We start from the raw sequence: 23,182 nt of genomic DNA on the forward strand, positions 1-23,182 counted from the left end.
GCAGCTTTTTTACTTCATTTCCACATCATCTGCAATTTTTCACAGTAAAAAATAAGTTGGCCATTTTATTTCTAAAACTCTAACAGCCGGCCAATAATAGAGCTCACTCTCACGAGACTCATGGGAGCCTCTCGCACCAGAGCGTGAAGACTCATGGGAAAAACAGGCCTCTCGCTAAACCATAGGGCTATATTTTTTTGTTTGCATTCTCACAGGACGCTTGTGAGACTCTCGCGAGCCGAACCATACAAATATCTATATAGCTTTTTTTACCCTTAATATCTCAAAAACTACTCAACAGGTTTACACCTGATCACAAAAAGCTGTGTGGACCAAGATGTAGCATCCTGACAAATTTGATGTAATTCCATTCAGCAGGTTTTGCTGTAGCCCATCTTAAAGCAGGCTTTGGAAACTCCATGGGGAACCTGCATTTTGGGACCACCCTTCTTTTCTCAGCCCCTGCTTGATGGATCACCCCAAAGCTTTCCAGGATGATTTATCAAATGAGGCCGATGTTATTAGCAAACCAAAGAATGCCCTTTCTATAACTACTTAGTGGCAAAACTTCAGTTAAAAGGGATGGATGCTATGGCCCCACTCCCAAAGCCAAAAAGACCCAGGGACCCCATCCCCCAGGGCTGATTTAAAATAAACAGGAGGGGTGTGCTGCTCCTCACCCTGAGCCTCAATAGGCCCGGGGGCACCATCTCCCAAGGCTGAACTTAAATTTAAGAGGAAAGGGCATGCACCCCCCTCGCACAAGGCTTAAAATTCTCCTGAGACCCTATCCCCCAGGCCAAAAGAAGCTATTGAAATGCTCCCACCAGGTGGGAGCAAACTCTCCATTTCTCTCACTGCACTCTTGCTGACAGGGAAACATCAGATTACTCCCGCCAAGCAGGAGCATGAAAAACCAGCTGCTCACACTGTGTGGGAGCAATGCTGGCTCCCCATGTACCCAGAATGGGTGCATGCGGGGAGTCGGTGGAGACACAGGGGCTCTAGAGCTCACCCATAGCCACTAACATAGTGTTTTGTGAGTGCCCCAGGTGGGTACCAGGGCACCTACCTAGGGCCTCCAGGTGGTGGGGTCCCCAGGGCTACTCTTGGCCTGGGAAGGGTGGCCACGCACCCCCCCCAAAAAAAAGAAAGGGCCTATAAGATGGGGTGCCTGAGGCCCGTTGTAGTTCAGGGAGGGGGGTCATGCTCCCTTCCCCCTTAATAAATAAGAAAGCCCCCAGGGGATAGGTTCCCTAAGCTCCTAATGGCTTGGGGAGGGGGCCAAGGTCCCACCCCCTTAATAAAAATGAAAGACCACAGGGGATGGGGGTCCTAAACGATAGGGAAGGGGGGCACTTGTCCCTTTCAAGAAAAAACGGCACCTGAGATGGGGTCCTCAGAGCCTTAAAGGCTCAGGGAGAGTGGTTTGAGCCCCCAGCCACTTAAAAAAAGTAAAAAGGCCCTGGGCGATATGGTCCCTGAATCCCGAAAGGTTTGGCGAGGGAGGGCTGTGTGCCCTTCTCACCATAAAAAAATAATACGACTTTGGGGTCCCCAGGGCCACTAAAGGCTTTGTAAGGGAGGGGCCCTCAGACCCTCGCTTGAAAAACAATATGGCCCTGTGGGATGTGCCATATTGAGGGGGGACACATGCCCCTTCAAAAATTAAAAGAAAAAGAATTGCCAGCTCATGTTGCCATCCAGGATGGGTGCTGGCAGGGAAGCGAGAGGGGCTGTGATGGCCCTAGGGCTCCCCCCACGGCCCCTTAGGGTTTGTTGTTGCCAAGTCTTGCATCCAACCTTGGCCATGGGTGGTGTAGCTTGGGTGTTTATGGCAAACAAATCTATAAATTCACTGAAAAAACAAAGGTTAAAGAGGTGTTATATTTAGGTGAAAGTGTCAGTTTGAACAAAAATAACAAAATTCACTAGTTATAGTTATCTCAAGGAACTACAACTTGTGCCCTAAAGTAACTTTAACTAAATTGCACACATAGGAGAGTCTATATATTCTCAAGGATATTATTTCAATAATGTTTTAATGTTGTATTACAAAGTTCTCATTTGTTTCTTTTAGCAATCATTATTTCATTTCTTTTGATATGATAAGCATTTGAAGATTAATTGACTATTTAAGTTTATACCACATAACCTCCTCTGTTGCTTCATTATCCAGGTACTCATAATTTTGGTCTCCTTGAGATAGGTTGCTTAAGCTTTATCTAATATTTTAAGATATATTTATCATTTATGTTTTTATTCAAATATGTGGTTATCATTACTGATATCAAGAGGATCATGGAGAGAACCGATTCAAGCACAGATCTTGACTTTTAAAGGGGGTTCATTCAAGCACACAATTGAAGATGTTGCAAAATAATGGACATTTCCCTTATTAAAATTGCGTATGCAGAAGTAAAGAGTGAAAGATGGGAGGGAGTTAAAGTCAGGGGTGGCGCGACACTGGTACAGTCGGGCCCACCGTCCCTATTTTATTTAATGTTCCTAATTACTTTATTGGTGCACAGTAGAAAATGTTGGCAGTCAAGCAGTATGCCTGACTGTTACCTCACATGAGTGGTACCTAGACGAGGATCAGGCAAATATTCTGAGAGACTTAGGCCCATATTTATACTTTTTTAGCGCTGCATTTGCATCCTTTTTTGACACAAAAGCAGTGCAAACTTACAAAATATAATTGTATTTTGAACGTTCGCGCGCTTTTGCAGCCTCAGTACATTGGTGATTCTATGACGCATGCTGAAGCTGTCGACATTTTTACCTAGCCTAGCATTTTAAAGCCCTGGCCTGTCTCAATGGAGAGACACTCCATGAATACTCCTTTATGACAAAACAAAAGTGGCAGTGTGAAAAACAGCCTTGCATGCTGTACTCACTACTCCTGCAGTCACCTAAGCTGTTTGCCAATCACTCAGGTAGGCTCCTGACTGGCCCATCAATTCAATTCAATGTATTTATTTCATGAATTAGAACTCCAAGGAGGTCCAAATGCATACATAAAACAGAAAATACCATATGACAATAAAGATAAAAATTCCTATATAAAGACTGAATGAAAACTTGAATTATCCATAAAAAGTGATACATTCGCAATACTTCCCACCGGGCACATATTACACAATCAATCTCGAACAATGCTTTCGATATGTAAAGTGCATCAAACCGGAAGAATTAACTTCTATATAACATTAAAACCCACCCCTTCTAACTCATTTCAGAGTGTACGTCCTATAAAGTGCATCATACAGTGCAAAAGAGTAGTATCCTAGAAGGAGCCATTCTTATTGCATTTCCCAACGCTTGATACTATTTCCCTCCATAAAGGGCAGATGCAAAGCACATACTTAAAATCTATAATAAAAGGTAACCTATAGAATGCAAAACATCCAATCCTCTGCCCATCAACCATGTTTTACAAAATCATTATCATGCACTGATACACTGTAAAAAACCCTTTTACTTATTTCACAGTAAGATTCTTATAAAGTGCCTCCAAAGTACAAGAATAATTTGCCAATATGTGAAAAACTCAGTATAGATTTAAAACTGTCTTTAAAAATGTAAATATCCTAAAACAGACTAATTCATTAGGTAGATTATACAGTAATTCCAAGGCCTCTCCGGCAAAGTGAGTATTAAAATTCAAATAAAGGGGTTTCAGCCATTTTTTCCTCAATGTAGCTAAAGTGGGACAGACAAATAATAAATGTTTAAGGTTCTGCACCCCAATTGGCAAAGATCCCAGATGCTAGAAGATCCATCCCATTTGGAGGTAAGAACTTTAAGTGGCGCTCTAATGTCAACAAAATGAAAAAGCTCCTCACCCCATGTGGGAGATTGCAAGATGAGTATGGCTGAAAATATTTAAAAATCACTGATTTGGTTAATGTAACAAGGCTCCTCTTTGAATGACAGGACTCAAAATCCAGGGAAAAATGTTTGCACCATATCGCCTCTTTCAAGGTCTTTTTTAAAAACAATGGAAGGTAGTGATGGGATAAGATCAAGGTGAAGCTCAAGCAATTGCACAGCAAGATTATAGTTTCTAAAGAGCATGGCTTTCTCTCTTAGCATGCTGAAGATTTCTATGAATGCTAGATGTTTTAGGGTAGATTCCACATTATGTACTAGGCAGTAAGCCCTCCGGACCACTACCGCAAAGCCCTGTGCAATGGCATTTTGAATACCAAATTTGAGCCTTAAAGCTGCCACTGATGCCGAGTTGTTACAAGAAGCCAGATGTCTTAGAATCTGCCCTTCTATCTTATCAAGGTAATCCCATTTGGAGATCTCTGTACATTATATAGCATACAGAAGGGTAGGCAGAATCTTTGTTTAGTAAGCAGTTAGTAAGTGAAGGAAATGGTCCCGGCCAACTGAATTATAATAGGCCACTAGACCTTGTGCCTGAGAGAGAGCCTTACTAACGTTATTACGAATATGGTCTTGGTCGCTGAGGGAGCAAGATAACATTTTTCCCAAAACGCAAAAGGTTTTTACCAGCTTATGTTGACCCAGGGACCAAGAAAAATTAATTGTTTACTAGATTTTTTCCCTAGAAAGGTTACTACTTGAGACTTTGGTATATCAATTTTCAAGTGATGCTGCATAATATAGTGATTTAGAGCGGCCAAATGCTGATTTAGAACTTTCGGAGTGAGGTCAATCACCACAATATCATCAGCGTATAGAAGGCAGGGGATTGAACGCCCTCCCATTTTGGGTGTGAAGCCATCAGCATTCTCTAGAGTACTGGGCAGGTCATAGATATATAAAATAAAAAGCAATGGTGCCAATAGACAACCTTGCTTCAATCCATTTTTTGTAGGGAATTCTGAAGAAAGGCCCTGCTCTCCTCCTAAAAGAACTTTGCACCAGGTCGAAGAGTGTAAAGCTATGACCAAACGTAACAGATTTGGCGGGACACCCAACTCATATCATTTCTTCCATAAGATCTTCTGATCTACCCTGTCAAAAGCCATTGAAAAGTCTATAAATGCAGCATATACTACTCCGCCCCTGATCTGAACATATTTTTAATTTATAATTTGCATTAATAAAATATTATCTAAAATATTATGTTCCTTTTTGAAACCTGCTTGTTCCAAAGGAAGTATTGACTTTTCCTCAACCCAAGAGGTTAAATGCTTAAGAATACTTTTAGCAAACACCTTACCAGTTGTGTACAACAGTGCAATTTGATGATAATTTATGGGTAGAGAATTATCTATCTTTTTATATAGGGGGCCTATAACACTCTCAGTCCAGGAGCCCGGAACTCTACCTTGTAAATAGCAGAAATAGAAGATCGGGTAGAGAATTCTTGCCCAGAGCTGACTGGCCCATCCTTTCTCATGTTTTGGTAAGGTTTTGTAGAATCAGCAAGCCTCACTAATCCCCCACCCCCACCCTTTGACAATTTGGAAAAAGGTGGTGTTATATCAGTAAAGTCTTGCTTTATAGACTATAGGAGTTGTGGGGAGTGTCCCAGTGTCGTCATATTCAAAATGAGTGTTCCACCTTCAGTGTTGTAGTGATTGATCTCTGTGCAGTGCTGCCATGTGCCTGCCAGCTCAGCCCAGCAAGACAGAGTCAGGGATAGAACTCAGACATTGAGCCTAGGCACACTGAACTACCTTGACCAGGCTTGCTGCTCCATTTTCGTCCTAGGGTTATCACATCAGTTTTCAGGTACTGGCCTAGCAGCTACCAAAACTCTGTCAATGTTGTCTACAGGGACGTTGCTATGATTGGTGTAGCAGCTGCAGTGGCACCAGAACCAAGGGATATGGGGGCTCTGGCCATTAGAGATAGCTGTCCTTACTTGTGAAGGTCCTCTCACATTTTATTGTGTCAGTGCCTGATTGGGGCCTGCTGCCTATCTCTTTTTTATGCAAGGTGAAGGTGGGGCCCTAGCAGGCAGCCACTGGCACAACAAACTCTCAGCTTTTGGGTTGTAGGGAAGACATTAGCTGGAACATAACTTTATTTCCTTCAGTAATTCTTCTCTGCATTCTGTGTGCCATGAATGCAACCAGCACAGGAGTACAGCATCCATTTTAGGATATCCTCATTCCTCACTCCTCACCCCTATTTCTCATCTTTGTTTCTCATCCAAAATCTCTACTTTTTATCTATCATCCCTACTTCTCTTGCATCCTTCGTAATTCACATCCCTCATCCCTACTTCTGATCCCTACTGCTCATCCATCATCCCTACGTCTTGTCCATCATCCCTATTTCTCTTTAATTTTCCCTATTTCTCATCTATCTACATACTTCTCATCCCTACTTCTCATCCTTCATCTCCACTTCTCATCCTCATCCCTGCTTTTCATCCATCATTCCTACTTCTCATCCGTTATCCGTGCTTCTCAATCCTACTTCTCATCCAGCATCCCTACTTCTCAGCTACCTTTTCTTGCTTCTCATCCATCATCCATACTTCTGATTCATCATCCCTATTTCTCATCCATAATCCCTATACTCACCTATCATCGTTACTTTTCATTCCTACTTCTCTTCCATCAGCCCTACTTCTCATCCTTATGTCTCATCCACCATCCTTACTTCTCACCCATCATCCCTACTTATCATCCCTACTCCTCATTCATCAGCTGTATTTTCAGTGACTGGTAAATTCAACATTTAAGCCCACCCACTTTCAAAGTTCACCCGCCACCACTGTTTAAAGTTGCACAAAGAAGATTCCTGTCATAGCATTGTACTTTTGTGAAGTCTTCCATTGCATGAATAAAGGGAAATACTTTCTTTTATCTTGTTTTCAAATAGATCGACATTTTTAACCACATATAATCTATCATATGGTGATTACATCAGGAATAATTAAGACACCAACGCAGTCACCTACTTACCACTTGGGAGCTTTCCTGGGGTGTCCCAAACGATGGCAACATACATTGACGCCAAAGACAACCACAGCACAATGTGCTAGTTTATTGCTGCCCCAATGAACTAGGCCAGCACCAGCATTGAGTCAAAGCAGCATTTGCGACAAGGTGGTTGCCACGCTGAAAGCTGGACTACAATACTGCTAATTTTAGGTGGAACAAAATTCTATTCATAACTGATGCTTGAACCACACTCATTGTCTCTGACTGTACACACATTTCTTGGAATGGCACTATTCCTGTCACTGGCACAACAATGAACTACCACATGAGAGTGACAATCTACATACAGGGCCACCCGTAGGCAGTGGTACTATCCTGAGGTGCCACACTAGAGCAGCACTAAAAAAGAGTAGCAGTACTCGGAGACAGCTGAAGGATGAGAGACAGCTACCCGGTCTCAGATCCTGACTTCATCAAAAACAAGGCACCGGTGATTAGACATAGATTGTTTTTTTTGTTGAAGACCAAGGACCCCAGTCTTGTATGCACAAGGTGGAATTTATTGCTCAAATAGTAGTGTCTGAGACAGTATCCGTAGAGTGGGAGCAGCCACTCAAGCTACATTATCACTAGTGACATTACATTCACAGGGTTTTGTGGTTTTTCTATGCGTTGGGTTGGCCCTGGGTCTACTCCTTGCAAGCCCAGTATATTTTTTTGTAACAAGTGTAATGGGTCAAGTTAATAATCGGGTTAGATAGAAAGTCATGCAGCAGATGGCTTCCTTATGCTATATTTGACACAGTGAATGAAAAATGCATTCTTAGTTTTGGGGGCTCCTCGAGATCATGTCCCTCCCCACTCACATGCAGACCATAAGTTCCAAACTGCCTTGTCATATATGTCCCATATGGATACACTGAAGCAAAAGACAGGTGGCATTTGGATGCACTGCATACTAGATGTGATTGTGTGCGATTAAAGCAATGTCACAAAGAATCTAAACGTTAACTTTTAAAGGGACCGTCAAGTGAATGATGTCACGATATGTCTCAAAGCATAGGCCGACATCATAAAACAAAGGAAATTCTAGAATGCTTACTGTAAGTGATTGTTAGGGACGAAGAACTGGGTAAAGAAAGTTGTTTACTACCGCGAAATCAAACAGTATATTCATCATACTTTGCATTTAATTGAACACAATCAAATTCAAGAACTTGCCTATATTGTCTTTATTCGCTTCGTTCAGGTTGACAAAGAGGACTGTCACGAGGCCGATGGTCACGCATGTCATCAGCACGAACAGCACGATCAGCACGATCTCCAGCGTGGTCAAGACTTTTTTTGCCATTTCAACTGGAGCAAATCCTATAAATAAAGTTCAATTGAAACATTTTTAAAACTTGATTGGGAAAAATGAAAACAAGATTGATGGATTTCAAAAAGCAGCATTATTTCCGCATTAGTTCTTGTATGTTCTGAAAAAACTGAAAGTCACCGCGTGCATTGGAGAACCGAGAATACTGTAAAAGAAAGTGATTCAAGTTGTACCTACGTCGCCAAACCATTTGTGTCTGTCTCCTGCCAAGCCTCTGCAGTGCGCGGTACAAAGGGCAGTTTCTGGAGCCCGAGACATTCTGGCTGCTTCTTCTCAGTGGTCACAGCGTGTCCAACCTGTCCTCTGTTCACGAGAAAAAAGCAGAAAGCAGCCTGCAGAAGTGCGCAGCATATTCTACTGGGAACTGGACAATCCTGAGATCTTCTCTTTCAACACTTATCATTGCCACCAGGTTTTTGGAAATAAAGAGCAATTTGAAAAATATTAAAGCCTGGCAATGAATGACACTGATCCTGAACCAGTCCATTCACCCAGAACCAAGAAATCAAGAGTTGGTCGAAGGAGGGCTTTCTGAGCACTGAGGTTACTTGTGAATAATTAGCCTGTGCCACTATTCAGTGGGAGGTGAGTTGTGCATGCAAGACGAATCATTATTTCTTCATTTGGAGCAGGAGGTAAAGGTAAAGTACTCTCCACATTTATTCGAAGAAGACAGTGAAAAGAGAAGCTTGATTGGCTTTGCAGTCGTCTCTGCTGGCAACCCATAGCTAACTCCAAGTAAATTCTGATTATGCTCACATCAGTTGCCTTCCACCTTTTTGTTCTTTCACCACCTTCATGTGCAAGGCTATTGGCCTGTACTGTTTAACATGATTTTACCAAGTGTGTTGAAAGGGAATGTTTTTCAAAGCAATACCATCCTTTCCCAAATCACAGGCCCATAATATTGACAGAGTCTATTGAGTTATTTGATAGACATTTAAGCAAGCCAATTGGCCCCATTTGTCATAAATGTCAAAGATTCAAGCCATGTTTCATTCCAACCACATAGATCATCTGAACAACTCCGGGGACAGAGCACTCTATAAGACCTAGGACTACATTGGTCCACCTATTTAAAAACCTACTTACAATAACATACTGATCAAGCCATTCATTGACTTCAAGCAACCACATCACCACCAGTGGTTAGGAAAGGTACTGGCAAAATATTCTGTCCAAAGTTGTCAATATCCAGGACTAATAGTGTGTAAGGTTGTGGCATTCCCATGTAATATGCAAGATATCAAAGACCTTCTGTCCACATCGCCTTCATTTCCAGTCTGGGCTCATTTGTGCTGGATGAAAGCCACACTTACAAGGGTCCAGGAGAAGCCACAAGAACAACCCATATTTGATGACTTTCACTGCGATAAACTACAATGTGGCATACAACGAACACTAGACAGAAAACTCTTGAACATGGACAGTAATAACAATCCTCTCCGTGAGATTCCAGATAGGTTCAAGGAACACAATAATTCTTGGAATAGATTACACATAAGTATTTCTTAGAATTTTCTAGCATGGAATACAAAACATTAGGACACCTTAATTTTGTGAAAACTGAAAGATAAGATCCTGGTAAGAACTAGCTCCACAGGGAGAAACCACTAAGAGACAATTTCAAACACCAACCTTATAAATGGTCTACATAAATGTTGTACATCCTGCTATTGAACATTGTAAATATAATGCAACTGATAAGGCTGATGACACAGTTTTGTATATGTCACTGTTTTCTGGAACTGGAATGTGAAATAAAAGTAGATGACACGTTCTAGACTCTATGATAAGGAAGGCAGGGGGGAGCAAGGATGAAGTCTGGCATGGTAGATTACAACAGAGATAAGGGGTTGTATAGGAGTGTTGGGACAGGGTGCTACACGAAGAAGCTGGGGGCTGGAGAGTGGAAAGGTGTTGCACCATTTACTCTCTAGGAGTAGTGAGGCAGCTAAGTGATTACACAGTGATATAAGGAAATGCTACTTTTTGCATGATCACCCCACATTTCTGGACTGATGTTGCTGTTTTTCAACTCTGAAGGCGAACTGAGTTCTGATCAACAGACCTCACTGTCAGTGCTCTGATCCTTAAAAGGTTTATATCTGATTGGCTTACCCACAATTGGCAGAAGTTAACTCATAGGTCCCTAGTATATGGTACCAGGGGTACTTCTGGCCAGTGAGTTATAGTGTCCCCCAAGGACTGCAGCACTTATTGCGCCACCATGAGTCTGACAAAGCAAAGTATGACTTCCATCCTGCCATTACTGGCTGGCAGGGCAGTGTTCAACTGCTAATCCGACTTTGCCACTTAAAGCAATGGCAAAGCTCAAATCTTCCTTTTTAATATTTATAAGTCACCCCTAAGGCAGGCATACTGAGCCCTGAAAGCAGGGTGTATTATATTTGAAAATTGGGACATGTGATGCCAAATGTATGAAGCAATTTTACCTGTCACAAATGTCCCATTGGGCAGTTTGGGCCCAGTAAAAGGTTATTTACCATGTACCATCACTATTTTGCAAGTCGCTAACCTATTACCGACGCGCACAATAGGGTTTGAGACTCGCTATTAGGAAGCGCCGTGCCAAGGGCGTCCCTACCTAAAAGCGCGGGGGTATGTGAGAAAGCTTTGCAACCAGGAATGTGATTGCAAAACATTTGTATTTACTGCCTACTTCACATTGGTGGTAACTCATTCGCAAACAGGAAGGGGTCTCCAAGGGACCCCTTCCACTTTGTGAATGTGGGTGAGAACATTTTTAAGAGCAGGTAGTGGTCCCAGGGGCCACTGATTACTCTTAAAAAATGAAAAGAAAACTTTTCAGTTTTCTTTTTGTACTGCATCCCATTTTCCTTTAAGGAAAACTGGCTACATTACAGAACAAATGCTTCATTTAAAAGTAATCACAGACATGGTGATCTGCTGACCTCAGCAGGCCACCATCCCTGTGATTATAGCCATTCACAATGGGTAGCAAATTGCGACCTGCCTCATGAATATTGATGAGAAGGTCCATTTGTGACCTACTACGAATCGCAAACAGTATCAAACACTGTCATACATCGCAGTTTGCGATTTCCTAATGGGAAATCGCTAAGATTCACTACTAGGAAATTGCAAACATTAAACTATATACATCTAGCCCGTGGTTCTTACCTTTACATGTTCTGGTAGTAAAAACCCAGCATTGGTATTTTTTTACCTCAGAGAGCCTAGTAGCCCCGATGGCGAGTGCAGGGTTACACCCTGACCATCCAGCAGTGCTAACTTCTAAATGGGACTACTAAAAATGATTCTTCAAGGTGTCAAAATAATCATTGCATTAAACCCAAATTGATGTTCAATTCAAATTTATTATAACTTTTGCACAAATGGCAACTTTAGAAAGTAGCAACTATGTTGGCCAAAGTTTTTCAGTTACTGTTTATGAGCTCCACAGGCCAAGAGACAGATCCTGCCATGTTGAAAATGGGCAGAGTCATGCATTTTGTGCTAGGTAAATGCCACACTTTACAGGAAGCCATCACTAGGCGGGAGGGGACCTGGTAACAAATTGATAAGTAGTCGCTGCATCCCCAGAAGGCACAAACTGGGCATAAAATTGGCACCCTTGGCACCAGACCTCAGATCACGTACATGTGCTGTACAGACAGCTGAAGAAGAACTGCCAGGCTGATCCCTGGACCGAGCAGAGAGAGGCTGCACCAAAGATTGAACAGCTTCTGCTGATCCTTGAGTTAGCAAAGAGAGGACTGTGCCTGTGGTGCTCTGCTCAAGGAAAAGTTACCCGAGCTTCAGACAGAAGAACAGACTCCAAGAGTCATTTGGCTGACTTCCTGTTACAAGTGGAGGGCCACAAAACCTGAAGATGCCTGCCTTTTTGAGTTGGTAGCCAAGAACACCTGACCGCCACTGACTTCCAGACTGCAGCCAGGGTGACCGAGTCCCAACCATCAAAAGATGAACCAGAGTCTTCTGGATCCAAGACAGTTGGTAAAAGTTTGGTTTTGTTACCAAGCAAGGAAGGTATCACCAGTTAAAGAGAGCCACCGGTTTCACTGTGACCAGAGACCAGTAGACCAGTGGCAACTGTGGCTGGACATAAACCAGACATCAAGGAACATCCATCACTGTGGCCAAAGTCACCCCACCATGTTTGTGGACCAAGGGGTGGCCCCAGGAAGTACCCCATCACCAGATCAGCATCCTTCAGTATCCTGTATCTCTTGCATCAAGACGAGTCCAATAAAGTCTATGGTGGTTCAGCCACCAAGCCTGGAACTGGACTGGAGAATGCTTTGACCGTGAGGTAACTGTCCAACTGAACTTCTATGGTCTCTCCCACTTGTTCCCTGCCAAAACGGGCCGGAGTAGTAGTTTACAACTTTATAAAAGTTTTACAAAGTTTACCACTAGCACAGTCCATACAATGATTTACTGTGAATAAGCACTGATTGTTATGAGGCTTTTATGAGGTGTCTATTTTAAGATAGAAATACAACCTATTTTTATACATTAGTGTTGGATTTTTACTGAGTCTTGTTCCTTTATTATTTAAGTTTTTTGGTACTTCTTAATGCTTTACACTTTACCTCTGATAAAGCCAGACTGCTTAGAGTCACACCTACCCAGGATTGAGCTAAAGTTTTTCAGACAAATCTAACTGGACCAGGTGAAAACAGTTATTTTATTACAGAGTGAAGTTGCACAATTACACCATATATTAAATCACTTTCCTCAAAAGTGACAAGTTGGTGTTTGAGGTATGAGGAACTGTAAAGTTGTATTGACTGTACTTCAGTGCATTGTACCTATGTTCAAATTACATAAGCCTCAATATTCATGATAGATACATTAATACTTGATTTGTTCATTTACAGCATTCTCTCAATTAAGAATGTGTAAAATGAATGTCCATCTAACTATGAATTACATTATCACTTAAGGTTTTTGTTTAAAAAAAAACCCATTAAACAACACATCCTCTCATGGCTTTGCGATCTTCTGTGGATTTCTATTTTTATTGTGTACATAATTTTATAGCACCATGATAGTTTATTTTCCAGGAATTCTATTCTTTATTCAAGTAAGTATCACAATGCCCTGACAGATTACAGGAATTTAGGGTTGCTGGGGGTAGTTAGAAGTAGCAAACCAGGCTACTCATCATGCAAGGAGCAAGCCCCAAGTTTACCAGGGATCAAAATGAAGCTTTCAGCGTTTGACCCTGACATATGCTCTAATCTTCCAGGCACAGTTGCCCTTCACCCATCTGTCTTCAAATATCACCTTCAACCTGCTGGCTAAGAACTTTGGAGAATGCTTAAAATGCCACTTCATTGTGAACAAACATTTGGTTCAGCCACAAAAGATGTATGCTAAGAACTCAGTAAATTCATTCCTGATCACCCATTACTATAACAAAGCAATTCCCAGCAATCATCTGAACAGGAAGTGACATTACTGGTTTCCTGCCACAAAAATCATTAAAAGAAGAAGCCAGGCAAGGGGACTTCATTCTTACCATCCATCTCCACTGTAGGCAACATCACAGATTTCCCACCGTCTATCTGTTTAGGAAACACTATTGCTGGTTTCCCACCAAAAATATCTTTGAAAGTAGAAGACACTCAAGTGAACTTCACATCCCCTTATCCATCTCCACAGGAAGCAACAGCACTGCATTTCCAGGCATCAATCTGTAGTGGAATTGACAACACTTCTGGACTTCTGACTTCAAACAACTCTTCAGGGTATACCACTGCCCGGGTACTCCCAGTGAAAGGCGGACACAAACAAGGCCATTGCCTGTTTGGGGCAATTAACTGCTGAGTGGAATTTCACAAAATTTGGAGAGAAGCTAGATCTTGATCCAGAAAGCATTTTCTTTCTGATTTGGTGTAAATCTGTTCAGTAGTTTTTGAGAAATTACGTTTTAAAATATTTGTATGTCAGGACCGTTAGGTATGAAGGGCTCCCCAGAGAGTCTTGCAGGGGCACCATTTGAAAAATAGAGCATTCTGATTGGCACAGGGAGATTTTTTTCCTTGGGCCTATTCACTCTTGCAGGAATCAGACTGCCGAGTGAGCGAGCACTCTGATTGACTGCCAGCAACATGAGAAAAAAGCTGCTGGCATCCTTCACAGGACTCGGGGACCTATTCTCCTGCTGTGATATCTAAAAAAAAAATGAGATAAGGAGCACAGTAGGAATACCCTACACTTCTAGGCCCTGTAGGGTGGGACCCAGAGGGACTTCTCTTCGGCCCAAAATTGAGAAAACGTTGGCAACTTTTACCACAATCCTGCTGGATTGCAGCAAAAAATAAAACAAAATGGCAGCCTGGGGCCACATTGTTTAGTTTAGTGGAAAGGGGTGCACAACCCCTTTCCCAAGCCATATTCATGCCCGGGGACCCCATCCCGCAGGGCCTGAAGTATTTTTTAAGGGGAAGGGGACCACACACTCCCCTTCCCAAGCCTTAAAAATTCCCTGGGGACCCCATGACATTTACTTTTAAAAAAGGAGAGGAGTTGCGCTCCAAGCCTTTAATGGCCTCAGAGACCCCATTCCCCAGGGCCGGCTCACTTGCTGTTGCCTGGGGAGACCACTCCCAGGACACAGTGGTTCCCTGGGGGGCTCTCATTTGGCTGGAGCATTTTAAAATCTTCCGCCAAACGAGAGCAAACACAAAGGGCCTCATTCCAACTTCAGCGGGTGGCGGTCGCCGCCCGCCTGGAGGGAACCGCCATTTGGCCGCCCGCGGTCAAAAGACCGCTGGGGCCATTCTAACTTTCCCGCTTGGCCGGCGGGCGCTAGCCAAAATAGCACCCGCCGGCCCAGCGGGAAAGAGGCCTGCAACACTGAAGCCGGCTCCGAATGGAGCCGACGGTGTTGCAGGTGTGCGACGGGTGCAGTTGCACCCGTCGCGCTTTTCACTGTCTGCTAGGCAGACAGTGAAAAGCATACTGGGGCCCTGTTAGGGGGCCCCTGCACTGCCCATGCCAGTGGCATGGGCAGTGCAGGGGCCCCCAGGACACCCGTTCCCGCTATCCTGTTCCTGACAGTGAAAACCGCCAGAAACAGGCTGGCGGGAAGGGGGTCGGAATCCCCATGGCGGCGCTGCTTGCAGCACTGCCATGGAGGATTCGCCCAGCCGGGGGAAATCCGGCGGGAAACCGCCGGACCCGGTTTTCCGACCGCGGCTTTACAGCCGCGGTCAGAATGGGCAATGAAGCACCGCCAGCCTGTTGGCGGTGCTTCAGTCATTTTAGCCCTGGCGGTCTCGGACCGCCAGGGTTAGAATGACCCCCAAAGTCTGCTGCCAGCAGGTGGGAGATTTAAATATGGTACCTATGCTTTGTTTCGCTGCCATCACTGATGCAGGCAGGGAAACCAAACAACAGATTGCTCCCACCAGGAGGAAGCAGCAGAATTCGTTGCTCCCTCTGGGCTGGAGCAATGCCAGCTCCCGCAGCATGTGAGGAACTGACTGGGACCACAGGGTCCTGGGGCTCCTTTTGCGGCCTTCAACCTGTGCACGGTGGGTGTCTTGGGTGGACACTGGGGCAACCACCTATTATAAACACAGGACCTGGGGTATGGCATACCCCGGGCCATAATAGGCTCAGCCCTCCCCTGTAAAAAAATAACAGCCCAGGGAAAGGGGCCGCCAGGGCCTAATTAGGCTCAGGGAAGGGCAGACGCGTGGCCTCCTTGCCATCTTAAATTAAATCTGGCCTGAGGGGGTGTAGTCCCCAATGCTAATGAGGCTCAGTGGAGGACACATGACCCTTCCCCTTTCTTATTATATTTGGCCCGAGGAATTGGGTCCTGTGGCCTAAAAAGGTTCCCCTCTTGTTTTTCTTTGGTTTTCCCGAGGGGGATGGGGTCCCCGGGGCCTAAGAAGGCTCTAGGAGGGTGCTGTGTAGTTCCCTCTCATTTAAAAAAAATCTTTTTTGGCCCCAGGGAATGGATTCCCAGGGGTGCAATAATGATTAAGGAAGGAGGGCACTCTGCCACCTCCCCTTTTTTTTATGCATTTGGCTCCAGCGAATATGGTCCCTGAGGCCTGAGAAGGCTCAAGGAGGGCGGGTTGCACTGCCCCCTCATTTTTAATTGTATTTGGCCCGGGGGCAATGGGGTCCCTGAGGCTTTTTAACACTTGAGGCTGGAGGGCTGCAGGCCCCCTAGCTTGTGTGGTGCATGAAATTGAGCAGTTGGATAAAACCTTGCCAAATCTTTAAAGTGTGACTACAAGCACATATCCCTCCCGGATGAGCTATGATATGAGAGTTCAAATACTACCGAGTAGGTTATGCATGCACCACGTGTGTGCTGTTTGGTGTGTTTCACATGTTTACATATTTAAAAGCTTTAAATGTAGTATGTCTTGTATTGTTGATTGTGAGAGTACTTTGCTCTCTTGTTCCTGATATTCACAAGTGCCGTTTCCTATGAGTGGAGTGCAGTTTGTAAAGAGGTGGCACCACACTCACAAACGACATATATATCGGCCCATTACAAATGGGGGCTATGATAACTATGCCTCTCTTGTATTTCCACAAGTAGCAATGACGGACACCATAAACGATACGTATCATCTTATGACACCACATTAGTTAGGTGAATTGCACCATATCACAGAGCATGTATTATTTATGCTTTCATTAGAGGTAGTCAAACAAGGAATGGCACCAGGGAGTCCACCTTGATCTTGAAGATTAGCCTAGGGGTAACGCTCCATAATATATAGACTAGGAAGTCAGGTACATTACATCCCTCACTTCCGCAGCCCCCTTTTTAATCATACCGCCTCCAAAAGATCTATTAAATAATTCGAATTACTAGGAGACAGGTATTTTTAACTCACCCAAGACCTCAACACTCCCAACCCTCCTGTGATTCATATTGACGAGACTACATCAGTATTCCCACGTATCCCGTAGGTCGTAGCATACTCCGCTCTGTAGCAGAACGGTAAGAAGCCCAATGATGAAGCATGCCTCAAGGGGTAACCCTGGTGGGTGAGGGTTTTCTAATAGGAAAATCCTCTTTCCTGTCTATTCTGTGGTAGTTCTTTTAGCTGGGCCTCTTTTGTAATGTTATATAGGCTATAAGGAGGACAGACCCAGCCCCACAACCTCCTTCTCCCTCTTTGTTTTTGTATGTGGATATATGTGGTGACAGAGTTTGAGTGGTGCTGTGACCTAGAATACATGTGTATATTTTGTCCAAATTGACTGTGTATAATATATACAGGACAAAGTTTGAAAAATGTGATGAAATTAGGTACTTGATACAATTGTTTTCAATCTAGATTTGCCTCTGCATATATTAAGCATTGCTCCAATGGGCCCTGCTATCAATATATGGTTGGATATGTTTTCTATTTCAAGAAATTTGAGGCAGCTTTTGGTCTTGGTAGTTTTTCATGTTGACATCTCAATTGAACTCATTGATGTCATCACTGGTGACATCATAGAACAAGTGCGTTAGTTTGTTTTACAGTTTACATAGTGGTGGGTAACTACCATACTACTTTTCTACCTAATTTTGTATAGCCTGTGTCCAACTAATGGTTGTAAGTGTGTATAGAATGCATGTACTCTATTGTATTGAACACATTATAATTCTTTATATTGAGGTGTAACTCTGTGTGCAGGTGACAGTTGATGACTTGTGTTCATTATATTCCACACAAGTTTCTTGGTGATGAACAAAAAAAAATCCAGCAGGGTAAAGATTCTACATACTTCACACTAAGTATGGTAAAAAGCCTTGAGTTATCAGACAGAATTGTATCAGCATGACAAATTCTACTTTTCATAGAAGACTGTGTGCACCAGGTACTAACCTATGGACATGTACTTCATTTACTTGAGAAGATGGGCTATCTGTAAAGTTTTCACTACAGTACGAATGCTGCTGGTAGTGTAATCCTTAGCACCTTCAGACCTTGGTTATTTTAACTGAATAGTGTCTTTTTGATAAGTGTTGCATAGAGTGTACACTGATTATAGTAGATATTTTTTAATACCCTGTGTTGTAATTAGAATGAGAATTTCACTGTCTGCAAACAGTGTGGTGCAGAGTAAATTCTCTCTTTAGAGTAAACATTTTTTACAGTGCCCACTGTTCTACTCATATCAACTTCATTTTCCAGTGTTGGTTCAGTGCCTGTTAAGGGTTTGATACAGAGAAAAGCTGTCCGTAGTAGGGCATTAATTTTGGAACAGTAGCTGAGCATCTCAAAGAACTTGGCTTTTTCTGAACAGTTGCACACATATTGTACAATAATGATTTGCCATATATCTGTGGTAGATTGTTAATGTTAATTAGGGTACCCGTGAAGTGTATGACCCGTGAAGGGTCAATTGTGCACATAACTCATTATTGCTACACTTAAGAGAGTTGTAGTTGTGATGGTATTAATGACGCTTCATATTATTCTGAGCTAATTTGTACTTACTTTCATGCCTTTAATGTCATAATAGTTTATAGAGTAATGTCTAGAGTGTGTGGAGGTGTGTGGGGGTGAATATTAAACACTGTAGCTATAGTTAGGACCCAGTAACGATAGGAAGAGTGTTTCTTGTTTTGCTAATAACTTTTGTGTTATTTGATGAATCTTCATGAAACTTTCCAAAAAAACATTCATCCACTTCAGCTCCTTCCTGGAAAGTTTCAGGTTTATCCATCCAGTGGCACCTGAGAAAAAAAGGTGAGGTTCAAAGCTAATTTTCCCCATGCAATTTTCCACAGGAGTATCGAGCAGTGATACAGTGAAAAGGACTGCTGAGACTAACACCAAATTTAACAGAAAGCTAGAGCGTGGTCTAGAAACTGTGTTTTTGGTGATTTGGTGTAAATCTATTCAGTAGATTTTCAGAAAAACCTTAAAAAATGCTGTACATGTGGGATTATGAAGGTCACAAGTGGCCCACAATCATGCAACTTCAAATATTAGAGCAATTTGATAGTTCAAGGGAGATTTATTTCCTTGTAGGATGCCTCGCTCCCACAGGTGCAAAAGGCTCCCACAAACTGATTGACTGACCACGAAATTAAGATAAATGTTGCAGCTGATGCTTCAGGACATGGGAGCACAGTCCATGTACCCTGAAAATGTAAACAAGAAGGTGCAATGAGGGATGGTGGGGGTGCCTTGATCTTCTGGCTGTTCTGAGGGTGTCTAGGAGGGACCACCCCAAGGGTCAAATTTGTAACAATTTTGTTTGGGTTTCCACAATCCCACAGGTGTGCAAAGAAGCAAGCATGCCCCCCTGGACTCCCTTGGGATCCCCACAGGAGTGCAGGGCCCGCGATGCCTTCTGCAAAAGTCTCACGGGACCTGATTTTGTTTTTTTTTAAAGGGACATGGCCTGAGTGTTTGTGGTGGGTTGCAGAGAACAGGTGAAGGCTGTGCGTTGCAGGAGCTTGGCTGCACACAGTGGGTTGGGTGAAGTGCCCGGACACCTGCCAGACCCTGTGTCCAACCCCAGGCACGGCCTAAAGCTGTGTGCGATGGAAGGTTGGCCTTAAGTATGGCAATCAAACATTAATTTATGTTGGAAAAAAATGAAATTCACTGAAAAGACCAAAGGTTAAAGTGATGTTATAGTTAGTTATGGTAATAATATCTTATTTTGCATTAAAAAAACTCCGAAATACACTGAAAAAAACCAAATGTTAAAACATTATAGTTAGGTGAAAATGTCAGTTTAAACCTTACATTTTCTCTAAAAGAAAAACACTGAAATTCAACCGTTATAGTTATTTCAAGTAACTATAACTCATGCCATCACCATCCTCTGCTTATAACCTCGCATATTGCATCACTCATGACATGTTCTGTCGTATCATTGAGAACATCTGAGCTGGCTGGTGTGCCAGTTATAGTTACTTGAAATAACTATAGCTATTATAAATGATTTAGAATTGCCAACGGGTAGATATGGTTAGGATTGCTTTTCCATAGACAAGGTGTATTTCGGTTTGCTAATAACTTTGTTGTTGTTTGATGAATCATCACAAAATTTTCCCAAAAAAGGCAAATTCACTTTGGCTCCTTCATGAAAAATTTCTGGGTGATCCGTCAAGCCAGGGCTGAGAAAAAATGGAGTTCCCAAACTCAAATTTCCCCATGCATTTTCCATAGACCTCGTTAAGAAGCACTTCCACAAAAACTGGCCACACTGAATTACACCAAATTTGGCAGGAAGCTAGATCTTGATTTACAGATTGTGCTTTTTATAATATGGAGTAAATCCATTCAGTAGTGTTTAAGAAATTAAGGTTGAAAAACATTTGCATATCTGGGTGGTTTGGTCTGCAAGAGGCTCGCAAGCATCCCATGAGAGCACAAATTCACATCCTCCTATGCACGCCCGCGACCCTGGTAAGAGATATAAGCATAAAGGCCACTCCCTCACACTCCCATCTACAAATACCCATCTCCATAGGGGGATGTCTCAGCAGGAGGTCAGTCCCTTTCCACATTCAGCTATGTACACCCATCATCCAAGCCAGAGGGCCTGATTTAGAACTAGGCAGATGGGTTACTCCCTTACAACAGTGACTGATATCCATCCGCCCAAATCAAAATCCCATTATTTCCTATGGCATTTAGACTTCAGTGGACGGGGTATCTGTAACCGTTGTGATAGAGTAACCCATCTGCCGAGTTCTAAATCAGGCAGAGTACTCAGCAGAGAGGCCAGTCCCTCCCCACACCCTACTACGCACACCCATCACCTTAGGGAATGTATCAACAGAGAGGTCAGCCTGTCCCTCCAGCCTACTATGCATATCCGTCACCATGGGGAAAGTTCTCAGTGGAGAGGCCAGTGTTTGCCCAGACCCTACTATGCATGCCTATAACCCTGAGGAGAGATCTCAGTGGAGAAGCCACTCCCGCCTCACTCCCCTTCCCAAACCCCACTATGCACACTCATCTTCATGGGGAGGGATCCAGTTAGAGGTCAGTCCCTCCTCACATTCAAGTGTGCATTCAAGTATTCACGCCCTACTACTCACACCAGTCAACCCAGGAAGTGGTCTGAGCAGAAAGTTAATCCCTCCTCACAATTTCTGATGCACCCCCACCATCCAAGAGAGAGGTCTCAGTGGAGAGGTCAGTCCCTCCACAAATTCTACCACGCCACCCCTAATATATATTAAAAAAAGGTGGCCAACATTCTGTTTTTGTGTTTTTTTAACTTTGGCCCCACAGGGGTTACCTCTGGTTCCCCCCCAAATGGGCCTTGGGGGGCAAGGTATCCCTACCCTGAGCCCTTATATCATTTTTGTTTTAAACCTCAGGGTCTAAGGCCCTCATCATGAGTGGTCCCACCACCAACAGGCTGGCATTGGGACCACCACATTATGACTGTGGCGGATCCGCCACAGTCGGACCACCGACACCACCAGGCTGCCACCAGCCGGCAGCCTGGTGGTCCCGGCGGTTGTAATCCACCAGAGCAGCGCTGCAAGTAACAATGCCCTGGGGACTACCAGTCCCCATCCGCCAGCCTGTCCATGGCGGAAAGGCTGGTGGAATGGAGGTGTCGGGGGCCCTGGGGGCCCCTGCACTGTCCATGCACTAGGCATGGGCAGTGCAGGGGCCCCCATGCACAGCCCAGTTGTGCATTCCACTGCCCGAATTATGGGCAGTGGAAAACGAAACGGGTGCTGCTGCACCCGTTACAGCATCACATTTGCGCCGGCTTCATTAGGAGCCAACATCAATGTTAAGGCCCTGTTCAACGGAGGGCCGGTGGGCGGCAAACGCTGTTTCCACCTGCAAGCCCTGCTGGGAACCCTTAATAGAGCCGGTGGGGCTCAGGCCGCACAGGTGGTCTGAAGGCGGAGCGAGTTTGGCGGGCAACCTCTGCCGCCCACCAAACTTGTAATGAGGGCCTAAGTCTCTGAGTCCTGTAATGACTGCCAGCAACATTTTTCTCATGTTACTGAGAGGCAATCAGAGCACTCGCTCCCACTTGAGTCTGCGTCCCATTGGGGCAAAGTGTCCCAAGGGGAAAGAAGCTGACTCTTGTGGACCAAATCATTCTGCAAAAGAAATATTTTTAAAATTATATTTTCCCAAAAGCTACTGAATGGATTTACACCAAATCACAAAAAGCACAATCTGTGAATCAAGATCTATCTTCCTGCCAAATATGGTGCAACTCTGTTCAGCAGCATTTGTGGTAGTCCTTCTTAAAGAGTTCTATGGGAAATGCAAGAAGAAATTCTCTTTTTTTACCCTCTTTTTTCTCTGCCCCTTCTGAATTTGTATTTATCTTTTACAGTTTTGTGGAGATTTGGTGTAAAAGATATTAGCAAAACAAAAAACACTTTGGGGGTTATTACAACTTTGGAGGAGGTGTTAATCCGTCCCAAAAGGTAAAGTGACGGATATACCACCAGCCGTATTACGAGTCCATTATATCCTATGGAACTCATAATACGGCTGGTGGTATATCCGTCACATTTGGGACGGATTAACAACTCCTCCAAAGTTGTAATAACCCCCTTTGTCTTTAGAAAATCCATCAAGCAATCATAACTATAACTATCCAGTGACGACCACCACTGAGTAAAATATATATATATATGTATATATAATATATATGTATGTATATATATATATATATAAGTATATATATATATATATATATATATATACATAATGAAAAAACAAAGGTTAGGAAAACGTAATTTATTATTTCTATACAAAACAAACTTAAACTACACAACCATTAGAAATTCAAAAGTGCAAGAAATTGGATTATTGGTGACTGAGGTGTAAGCCCTGGTCAAGCAGCAATAACAATCCTTGTCAGGTTTAAGACAAGAGAAAGCCCCATATAAAACTGTGCTCCACCCCCTGGTAGTTTGACACAGAGCAGAATT

General features: G+C 43.4%; 1 protein-coding gene across 1 annotated transcript in view; it reads right to left on the minus strand.

Annotated features, from left to right (window-relative positions):
* Nucleotides 1-23,182, minus strand: part of ASAH2 (N-acylsphingosine amidohydrolase 2) — a 302,407-nt gene that overhangs the window by 254,797 nt on the left and 24,428 nt on the right. Inside the window, exon 2 of the mRNA XM_069242459.1 lies at nucleotides 8,100-8,246. Coding sequence (XP_069098560.1) covers nucleotides 8,100-8,229 — 130 coding nt within the window. The 5' untranslated portion in view covers nucleotides 8,230-8,246. The remainder of the gene's footprint in view (nucleotides 1-8,099; nucleotides 8,247-23,182) is intronic.

Source organism: Pleurodeles waltl, chromosome 6 (genome assembly GCF_031143425.1).
Source record: "Pleurodeles waltl isolate 20211129_DDA chromosome 6, aPleWal1.hap1.20221129, whole genome shotgun sequence".
Lineage (NCBI taxonomy): Eukaryota > Metazoa > Chordata > Amphibia > Caudata > Salamandridae > Pleurodeles > Pleurodeles waltl.